This window comes from Syngnathus leptorhynchus, chromosome 2 (genome assembly GCF_054491065.1).
Source record: "Syngnathus leptorhynchus isolate UIUO chromosome 2, UIUO_Slep, whole genome shotgun sequence".
NCBI classification, from domain to species: domain Eukaryota; kingdom Metazoa; phylum Chordata; class Actinopteri; order Syngnathiformes; family Syngnathidae; genus Syngnathus; species Syngnathus leptorhynchus.
Window position 1 is genome coordinate 13,743,350 of NC_141196.1, and position 10,661 is coordinate 13,754,010.

General features: G+C 38.6%; 2 protein-coding genes across 2 annotated transcripts; both read left to right on the plus strand.

Annotated features, from left to right (window-relative positions):
* Positions 1 to 3,283: 3,283 nt before the first annotated feature.
* Positions 3,284 to 5,558, plus strand: LOC147060876 (arylsulfatase I-like). Its single transcript, XM_085905583.1, has 2 exons — positions 3,284 to 3,582; positions 4,160 to 5,558. The coding sequence occupies exons 1-2, from the start codon at positions 3,284 to 3,286 to the stop codon at positions 5,556 to 5,558; spliced, it is 1,698 nt and encodes a 565-aa protein (XP_085761709.1).
* Positions 5,559 to 7,481: 1,923 nt separating this feature from the next.
* On the plus strand, positions 7,482 to 10,446 carry LOC147060877 (uncharacterized). Its single transcript, XM_085904870.1, has 4 exons — positions 7,482 to 7,581; positions 7,655 to 7,999; positions 9,005 to 9,115; positions 9,196 to 10,446. The coding sequence occupies exons 1-4, from the start codon at positions 7,533 to 7,535 to the stop codon at positions 9,285 to 9,287; spliced, it is 597 nt and encodes a 198-aa protein (XP_085760996.1). The 5' UTR covers positions 7,482 to 7,532; the 3' UTR covers positions 9,288 to 10,446.
* The last annotated feature ends 215 nt before the right edge of the window (positions 10,447 to 10,661 follow it).

Below are 10,661 nucleotides of genomic sequence, written 5' to 3' on the forward strand. Positions count from 1 at the left end.
CCAAAATAGTATTTAAAGGTAATTTAAAGGGATATAATATTTAAAAAAAAATCTTGTATATAAATAGCTGAGTTTCTGGAGTTAAAGTTCGAGTATACAGAAAAAAAAAATCCATGGCATTAGTTGAGATGTTTCCCAAGGTGACACTGATAAACAGTTGTGGAGGAGGTTTTGTTGTTTCAATCCAGCAATACAATATGGTTGGTGTCTACAATTGGGTCTTTCTAGCTGAGACCTGGCAAAGTACATGTACAAATTGTGTTTTAAAAACTGAACTTCTGCAAAGGGCAAACTGCGTATCTATCTATTTTATGAAGGTCAAAGGAAAACACTAAGCGATGAGATTGATGATTGGTTTGAACATTGAACACTTTAAGAATGTTTCACCTCTGTCACAGCATTACATTATGTCTGCCATCTCACCAGTACGGCTCTGATACCAATGTATGTCCGTCCAAAGGAAAAATGTTGCTGTGATGGCTTCATTCGTGTTTTTCTGCTGTGACCTAACAATAATGTTGAGAAAGAATAAACCAAGAAAAAATCAATCTTGAGTACACTCTTTAAACAGATGCATCTTTATATGGAATTGAAGACTGACAAATTGAGGTATTTTTTTTATTTTATTTGGGTTCAACATTTTGGACTGGAGCACAGGAAAAGCGCAGACGCCCATTCAGTCCTCAGATTAGAAAATTGAGGTTGAGTAATAAGTGCAGGTTTACTGGCAGGGCAGTTCTGATGAGAATGGAGCCTGTGTTGGTGGTGAAAGGGAGCAGCCGTATTCAGTAACAGCGCCTCTTCCATCAGCCAAAAGCAAACATCTGCTTCAAGCTTGCAAACCCCTGCGTCTGCTTGCCCCTCAGCTCATCGATGTGTCACGGAAACCTGGTTAGAGTGGGCTTGAAAATGGTAGAGGCTAGAGAATGTCCATCTGATAGTAGGAAAAAAACGGACTTTTGAAGAATTGTTTTAAGAAAACTGTGAATGGTCAAGATGTGATTTCCTGGCGACCATTACAGGGTGCACCCCATTTCCTGCACAAATATGAAAAAGCATTCCCAGAAAATTAGCGTATCCGCAGGTGCTGAACTGTGATTGTGAGGTGGTCATAAATTTTATCCAAGAGTGTTCTTTGCGCTTGGAAGAAATTACAGTAGGCTATCTTGAAATTTTGTTATCTGGTTCAGACAGGTTCTTGTTGGGTAAGGGAACATATATCGTTCATACATGCATTTAAAAAATAGGAAATCACCAGTCAAGGGTAACTTACAGTAAGTAATACCAATATTTGGAAATTCAGATTGTGTGAATGAGTAAATAGGGGTTTCTTTTTTTGTTTGTTCTGTTACACTGAATCATTGGTGTCCATTGATGTGTCCTCATTTTTTTGCCACACAGGAATCCTAATCATTGCCATTTGTTCTTGGTTGTCTTGTGGGGTTTTGCCAAATATGGCACTTTGTAAGTCTTTACCAATCAAAGCTTCAGCACCTGAACATCCACGAGGGCGTAAAAACTTCAGGTGTAGTTCAATATGCTTGAAACTCTCACTCTTGTTGGCACTGTGACTGTACCAGGGATGCCTCCACTCCTTAGCAAACACCCACACTTGCATTTTCTTGCCCTTTACGGGAGGCTCATTAGCGGCCCAGCAGTTTTCATACCCACAAGTCTTTCTCCTGCCAATATTAACATTTGGTATGTGTTGCCCTCAGATGTTTTGCATAGACCTTTGCGGATCTTTATTTAACTTGCAAACCTCAGCTTCACAAGGATTTTCAGTGTTGGCATTTACCCGACCTTAGAGAAATCATGGTTAAGAAGGCCGATGTCCGAATGCATGGCCCTCCACCGTAATGAAGAAATTCTGGCCTTTTTACACTTTCCTTGCTATCTTTCATAAATTTTCCCCCACCTGAAATGCTTTCTCTCATGCAATTTGTAACAGTAGCTTGCATTTGTCAGTATTTCCTGACAACTAATAACACACACAAGGTCATTGTATCTTCTATATCTTGATGCAAATATTTCAGTCATGCCTTGACACAAGGCAGCAAGGGGCTTCATTCACACAGAAGCTGTGTGCCACTGCATTCCCGTCAGAATCATGCTGGATGATTTGTAAAGCGGGTCTTTTATGCCTGCTCGGATATGTTATCTGAGCCCGAGCAGTATGGTCTGTTTCTTTCCTCGTAGCTCTGCAGGAGTCATGAAACAGCAGCAATATTAAGGGAACATTTGTGAGTGTGGAACAGGGTCTAGGATTGTGTCTGTCCAACTTTGCAGCAGACCCAGCACTCAAGTCTCCCCCTTCACAGCTCGTTTTCTGACTGAGGATCTGTCTGTCTCTGATCCCAAGTCCCGAGTCGTGTTTTTCTTTGCTTTCTAGTTATGTCAACTTGTCAAGATGGAAATGTGGGTCACTGGGATCATGTTAAATGTCGGGATGGTGTTTGTGATTCTAAGTACTTTTATATCAAATGAAATGACGTACATAGTAAGTTGTAAAGAAAATACTGTGCTAAAATCTGATAAGATTTTGTTGGGATTTTGCACATTGTTATTCCACACTAACCTTTATGGACTTTGTCATGTTGCAATAGAGAATGACCTTGCCCAAAAAGCTCCCATATATTTGAAAGGATCAATTTCAAAACTGTTTTGATGACTAATTTACTGAATTTTATTTCATCATACGGTTACAGATATATTACAGAGATATTTTTTTTATTACAGAGATATTTCGTAAGCAAACGAACAGTGTACTTGAAAATGACGTTAAATGAATTCAACACACCATTTTATTTCTCTGACTAACGCCTCGCCCATTACCTGATTAATTCCCTAATTCAAGAAATGTGGCCCAAATACTTGAACTTCAAAATACATTCAACCACTTACCTGTTTACAAGAATGTTGAACTCTCAAAGCTGGAATGATCTACGTTCATGAGTGCCACTTGGCTTTAGTAGAAACATTACTGTGTGTGTTTAAAGGTGGTAGGAAGCTGATGTTTTTTTTAGCCAAGCTGCAAGGTAGATGGGCGGTGTTAACTGGATCACTAGGGGAAGGAAAATGTTTTCCAAGGTGCTTTTGAACATTTTTGGAGTGGCGATGAACTCGGGTAAAAGTGTGGCTGAGGCTCACAAACTTTCCAATCAGATTTGGAAATTTAAGACATGAGAGTACGGTACTGTTTTTTGTTTCTTTTGATCAACTCCAAGATGCTCTGGTGACATCACGCTGGCAACTGGATTGTTTGGCTTTTGAGAGAATAGCAATGGCTACAACGGCCCTGACTGGTTTCTCCATGTTGAGTCTTCTCAGTCTAGGATACCTGACCTGGGATTCGAATGGTCCCAATCAGGTGGAAAAAGAGCCAGGTCAGACTTTTGGTTCAAAGCCTCCTCACATCATCTTCATCATGACAGATGATCAGGGATTCAACGATATAGGCTATCACAGCTCTGATATAAAGACACCGGTGCTGGATAAGTTGGCAGCTGATGGGGTGAAGCTGGAGAATTATTACATCCAGCCAATATGTACTCCATCCCGAAGCCAACTCATCACTGGAAGGTACAGTAGGTTTCTCATCGTCTTTTACAGGTTGAGTAAACTGTTGCCAGCTAAAAATGCTTCGGAAGTACTTGAGTTTAACAGTGAGTGTACCAATTGTTGTTAGAGGACCCAATCTTAAAAACAATTTATTCTATAATTGCTAAATAACCATTAAAGTAGTAAACTTTCAATTTGAGTATTTTCCCAACAGTATTTTCAAGTACATGAGAATACTTTGGTTCATTATGTATTTTTTTTTTTTACCTCTACGGGAAGCAGTAGCAACATTTGTGGGAATAAAATGAAGAAAATGCACATAAAAGAATAATAAATAAAATATTAAGAAAAATATTTGTCTGTTTATCGTCACCTACATTTAGCGGATGCCTTCAGGAAATTCATTTTTAATTCTTTAATTGGCAGACGCTTCTGTAATCAGGTTGTTGTCAGTGATACATAGACTAACCATTTTAACAAAAGCGTACGAAGAGTTAGTGAGATGACAATTTGCGGATAGTGTACATATGTAGAGGAAAATGAAGACCTTTTGAAAACACACTTGTTCGCCTGACATTGTCCCGTGATTGTTCTGCAGGTATCAGATTCACACAGGCCTCCAGCATTCCATCATCCGCCCCCGCCAGCCCAACTGTCTTCCCTTCCAACATGTCACCCTTCCCCAGAGACTACAGGAGCTTGGGTATTCCACTCACATGGTCGGCAAGTGGCACTTGGGCTTTTACAAGAAGGAGTGCCTGCCAACACGTCGTGGCTTTGACACATACTTTGGCTCCCTGACCGGTAGTGTCAACTACTACACCTACAACTCCTGTGACGGTCCGGGCCTCTGTGGTTTTGACCTCCACGAAGGTGAGACTGTAGCGTGGGGTGAGAGGGGAAAGTACTCCACCCATTTGTACACACAGAGGGTCCGTAAAATTCTAGCAAGACATGATCCCAGTGTGCAGCCGCTCTTTATCTACCTTTCCTTTCAAGCCGTTCATACGCCCTTGCAGTCCCCGCGGGAGTACATCTATCCGTACCGAGGGCTGGGCAACGTGGCCCGCAGAAAGTATGCTGCCATGGTCTCTGTGGTGGATGAGGCAGTACGAAATATAACATACGCTCTCCGTAAGTATGGCTACTATCAAAACAGCGTCATCATTTTTTCTACGGACAACGGCGGACAACCACTGTCCGGCGGCAACAATTGGCCACTTCGGGGGCGTAAAGGCACCTACTGGGAAGGTGGAGTCCGAGGCTTGGGATTTGTCCACAGTCCTCTGTTGAGGAGGAAGAGGAGGGTGAGCAAAGCCCTGATGCACATCACTGACTGGTACCCTACACTTATACGCCTGGCAGGTGGCAACGAGTCCCTTACGAAAGGGGTGGATGGATTTGATGTCTGGGATGCCATCAGTGAGGGGAAGGAGTCTCCCAGATTGGAGATCCTACACAACATCGACCCTCTCTATAATCGTGCGCGCAGTGGCTCCTTGCAGAAGGGATATGGGATTTGGAATACAGCAGTGCAGGCCTCAATCCGAGCTGGAGACTGGAAATTGCTGACCGGGGATCCTGGTTACGGAGACTGGACACCACTGCAGGTGCTTCCGAGCTTCCCCGTTGGTTGGTGGAACCTTGAGCGGCACAGTGAACCCAAGAAATCAGTATGGCTTTTTAATATCTCTGGAGACCCCTACGAACGTTGTGACCTCTCAGAGCAGAGACCAGATGTGGTCAAAGAGTTGATGGCGAGACTGGTGTACTACAACCGTACTGCCGTCCCAGTACGGTACCCATCAGAGGACCAACGGGCTGACCCCAGCCTGAATGGTGGTGCCTGGGTTCCATGGATGGCCGATGAGGAAGAAGACAGCCAGGACACATTTTATCCAAAGAAGAATATGGACTGGAAGAAAAAGATTAAACTGTCTCATAGCAGATCATTTTTCAAGAGACTCAACACTAGGATCATGTCCAACAGGATATGACTATATAAAAGCGAGACACATGAATATCACAGATTCAGAGCTCTATTTTGGTAGTGCGGTCGGCGCAAAATGGGCCTAACTTCATTTTCTTGCTGACGGTTTCCCTCACCCCAGACTCATCCGACAATTTGGTAACAAAGTAGCTTGCGCTTGGCCTAAAATCGTCTGCATCGTTATTTTCATGCCGAATCAATGGCCTAGTTCATTCGAGTGGACATAGTATGCCTCATAGTATGTTCTTGCCAACCCCCCAGCAAATTTGGTACAATAAAGAAACTAGGTTTTAGACTTTCCAAAAGCTGGTCTAACTCCTGGCGCAAGTGGTGTACCGTAGGGAAGGATTCCACTGCCCACATCACATACGCGGCCAACTACATTATCTCCAAGGTGAAATCTTGCAGTTACCAATGTTATGTACGGACCCCAATAAGTCTATTTCTGTTCCTGCAATGTTAAGCATGTTATACGTACTGGGGCTTTTGAAGAATGGAAACAGTATTGTATAGAATTGTCTATTCAAACATCATTAAGATGATGCTACTTTTGGCCAAAAGGCCTTATTGCGTTGGCAGCATTCAATCGCTTATAATGTATTTAATGGTAATGTTTGCATTGTCGACTTATATAATGTGTTATGTGTGTTTGTGCTGTAGACTTTGTTCTGTACTGCATCTCTTTCACAGGATGGGAAGACTCTGCTACCTCAGAAATGCTGTATGTTTTACCTTCAGGTAGATTGATCAATCTAAGAAGGACAAAGTCACAGACATTAGAAATGTCTGCAATAAATTACTTTGCAATGAGCTAATAACACATATTTTCATGTTTCTTTTGCCAAACAAGGTTACTATGTTTGTTCCTCAATATATCAATGTACTGTATAGCTCCAATTTTCTATAGTGTAACGAATCTATGGGAATTTCTTTTTTTAAAGTGAAACTACACGATATGTTAGATCTAGAAAGTTAAACCAATATGAAACATTTGATGACATAAGGCATTTATATCAAAATAATGATGAACAATTTATGTATTTAGTCAATGTTGTGAACAAAAAGGCTAGCAGCAAATGTAACACATGATACATACACAAATCTTATGAATCCAGTGTACAATAAAGCAAACTTTAAGAACGTGCTTACCATGTGATTTTTAAAGCGCCTTTCCTCGCTCCTGTATAGCAGCTCCATTGTATGACGTTAACAGTAGTGCAAACCAATCATACAAAAAAAAATAAAAAAATAAAATGTATATATATATATATATATATATATATATATATATATATATATATATATATATATATTGGTTGAGACCAGTTGGTTTCACTGCTGCAAAGTGAAATAAATATATATATATATTTTATTATTTTTTTGTATGATTGGTTTGCACTACTGTTAACGTCATATATATATATATATATATATATATATATGTGTGTGTGTGTGTGTATATATACAGATATATAGATATGTAGATATATCTAGCAAAATGATCTGACACATTTGTATGTTTAATGAAATGCAAATAAATTAAAGAAACAATTTTTATTTTTGAAAAGTACATAAAATGTTGTTTTGTTTCGTTTCGTTTAATGGCATTTTATGTACTTTTTGAAAATAAAAAAAAACGTTTTTGGTTCTCTAATTTATTTGTATTTTATTAAAACTACAAATGTGTCAGATCATTTTGCCAGACCCTGTATATGTACATAAATTCCGCTTCCTTTTGAAATTAAACCACATTTAGCTTTACATTTAGGAGATTTTTCCCAGTGTACTATTTTATAGTTGTCAAGCTTTCTGTTGTTTTGACTGTTTATTGAAGGTGCATTAAAATTAAGTGTCAGACAGTCTTCAAAGGAGAAGTGAGCCAACTTACCCAACTTCCTTCCTTCTTGACTTACCCATTTCCTGTGAAATTACTGATGATTCGAAATCTCTCTGCACCAATCTTTCTATAGAAAGCGGTAATATGGGACAGGTTTTCATTCTTCTTCTTCTCTTTGGTGGAACAGCTGATGGTAATGTTTACATCAGGAGTAATACATTAATAACAATGAAGTGTACATTTTAATATTTTGCTCCGACTTGCAGCTTTTTTTCCGCCAGGTGAATCTAAATGTAACGGCACCTTGGAAAGCTCTCGTTGCTCTGTCACTCTTGGAGGGTCAGTGTACATCCAATTGATGCTCAACGTGAGCGGCCATCAGCTGCGATGTAAGAAACTGCTTGCCAGCGAATCCATCCTTGTATTTACCATTAAAAAAGAAAAGCCGGTGATACAGGAAGCTTTCAGGAACAGAACAGAGTTTTTCATGAACGATGGAACTTTCAAGATTTCCAACGTTGAGAGGAATGACTCGGGTCAATACATTGTGGAGGTCTTTGATCTGAATGGGCGCAGTGTCAAAACCATCACGTTGGAACTGGATGTTCAGGGTAAGAATGAAGTCAAACATGAAAAACAATAAATTTTTTGTCAACTAAGCAAAAATTTATATGTATATATTTTAAATTATGGTTTTATTTTACACAAAATAATAATTATTTAGAATGTTGTATATAAAATTCAACTGAAATTTTAGGTTACTTTTTGAATAACAATGCAATTAACTCCTTGCACGGAAAAAAACTATACAAATGCGGCCATTCAGATTCAATCACAAAAGCATACAAAATACAATGGAAGAACACATTATGTTCTGTAACACCTCTTGATTTATAAGTTGTACCAATTTTTCCAAACGAAATGATTGACCGTCAATTAATTTTAAAATCAGAGGATGTTGAGAATAATTGTCAATTTTGCACAAGTGAAGCCCTTTGAGACTTGTCTGTGATTTAGGGCTATATAAGTAAACTTGACTAGTGCTCAGTAATCACATGGACAGAGTTCTCCCATGATTGATGGTAATTTGGGCATCCCCCACAAAAAGTTTTCAAATTTCCTAAAGATGCATCAAATGAAATTTCACATTCACTTCAACGCATTTTCTTGGCACCAAGATGCCACGAGATTGTCTCGAACCAATACTGTTGAGTTGGTCAAAGCACAAAAATAGGAAACAAGGAAATTTGACTCCAAATGTAAAGGATAGGATAAAAAAAATTGTGAATTGGCAAATTCCTAAATGGCAAATTCCGAATCTGTAGGGGCCCAACTTTCTATCATGTCGTAGCTCAACTTCCATCCAAACAAATTGTTGGAGAAGGGAGATTCTCACTGAATATAAGTGTCATTTTTTCTGTAATGATGTCAAATGTATTGTATAATCTGCAAGAATTTAAATGATAATCATATGTGACATTGTTTTTGCTGTTTTGTTGGTATCACTTTTTGAAGCACTTCATTTGGCAGATTCCACTGAATAGTTTGTCCATTACATCAATTTGGAGTTTTATATGAATTGTAAAATTGTTACATTTGTTATGTCTTTGTTTCAGAAAACCTTTTATCCATCCTGATTCCAGTTTGTTCTGCACTGGCTGCTGTGCTTGTAATTGTAGTTTTGTCTTGTTGCTTGTACAAGAAAACAAGGAGAAACAGGAAGTCAGGTATGTCTCGCTCACAGACAAATTGTAGAAATGACTAATTATTGTGAGAAAATAAAAATTATTTTCTGGTTGATTTCAAGGTCATGGTAAATCCAAGAAAAAAAAGGCTGCAGTGGAATTCTGGAAAACGAGTGATCATGAGCAAGACAATTTTCAACACGGATTAAATTAAAACAGCAAATATGACTGAGTGCAATAATATTTTCAAGTGCTTATAATAAATCAACCTTACTTGAATGCAGTATTTCGCTTATATTTTAGAGTACAGTACTATTTATCAACAGCTACAGCTGAACCTCGATGTTATGCAGACTTTGGGGCCCAGAATTTGGGAATTATGTTAACCCTGAAAGCATGTCATTTAAAAGGTCATGGAAATGTGATAAAACCAGAGCCATGCATACGAAAGATACACATGTTTGCATTTGGGGAATAACATCATTGTTCTGGAGGAAAATTAACACAATATAATTGTTCAAAAATATTATTTACCAATTGGAGTGACGATCATGTAGAGATGTTCTATCCTGTTCATAAAGATCAAACATAAAGATTGTCGTCTCTGTGGTCGCACAACGGAGTGCTGTTTCGACTTTTTCTTGGCAAACGCCTGTAAATTAGTCACGGAAATTAAATTACTATCGGTAATGTTTACGTGCTAGTCATTTAGCTTCGTATGGATCTTTGGGGTCCATGACCAAACCGCATTAGACAGAATGTTACATAGAACCGAGGCGTGTAAAATTGAGGTTCAGCTACATATTTTGGGTTGTGTATAACTCTTCAGAATTAAGTTATGTGCAGTATGTTTATGCTAAATATGTACAAAATAGTTGGTTCTTTTTGATCCATGAACTAAAAGACTTAACCGCTGACCAATTGTAACCCTTAAATTGTGTAACCTGTGACTTTTTTAAGGAGAGCAATGAACTCAAACTGAAATACGATATATTCTACTCTAAATAATGTATTTTTAAAGACGGATTACGCCAGTGCTACATGATTTTTTCTCTAGTTTTATGTAGTTTACAAAATGCAGCTAAGCCTTGATTTTATGTTGATTTTGGGGTTTAGAATTTGGGAATCGGGTTAACCCCGAAGGGCGTTATTTAGAAAGAGTTGGAAGGTGAAAAGAACTCGGAGCCATGCATACAAGTGTATTGGAAAATTGCAGTGGGGAAATACCGTATTGGCCTGAATATGAGATGGTATTTTTTGCATTGAAATAAGACTGAAAAAGTGGGGGTCGTCTTACCTTTGGGGTCTAGACATTATATCCATTCGCAACGCTAGATGGCGCCAGATATCTTCAAAGTGAATGCTGAACTTAATTCCCCAGGCCAAAGCGAACCCCTGTTATGAAGAATAAAAATAAAAATAACGGTAGCAGTTTGCATTATTTTATTGCAATGTTTTTCCTTATTCATATTTGTTTTTAGACTATAATTACAGTTAGACTTTACTTAATGCAGTGATTGCAGTTTTGTTGTTTTATCTCAGTAGATTGGTTTATTTACATTTCAAAAACCAGAAGCCATTCGTTTAC

What these genes read in the sequence shown, in the direction of transcription:
- LOC147060876 (XM_085905583.1), top strand. Translation starts at nt 3,284, where the DNA reads ATGGCTACAACGGCCCTGACTGGTTTCTCCATGTTGAGTCTTCTCAGT. An exon ending in AGCCAACTCATCACTGGAAG is followed by an intron (nt 3,583 to 4,159) that starts GTACAGTAGGTT and finishes ATTGTTCTGCAG; the next exon opens with GTATCAGATTCACACAGGCC.
- LOC147060877 (XM_085904870.1), top strand. Translation starts at nt 7,533, where the DNA reads ATGGGACAGGTTTTCATTCTTCTTCTTCTCTTTGGTGGAACAGCTGAT. An exon ending in CTTTGGTGGAACAGCTGATG is followed by an intron (nt 7,582 to 7,654) that starts GTAATGTTTACA and finishes TCCGACTTGCAG; the next exon opens with CTTTTTTTCCGCCAGGTGAA. An exon ending in AAGGAGAAACAGGAAGTCAG is followed by an intron (nt 9,116 to 9,195) that starts GTATGTCTCGCT and finishes GTTGATTTCAAG; the next exon opens with GTCATGGTAAATCCAAGAAA.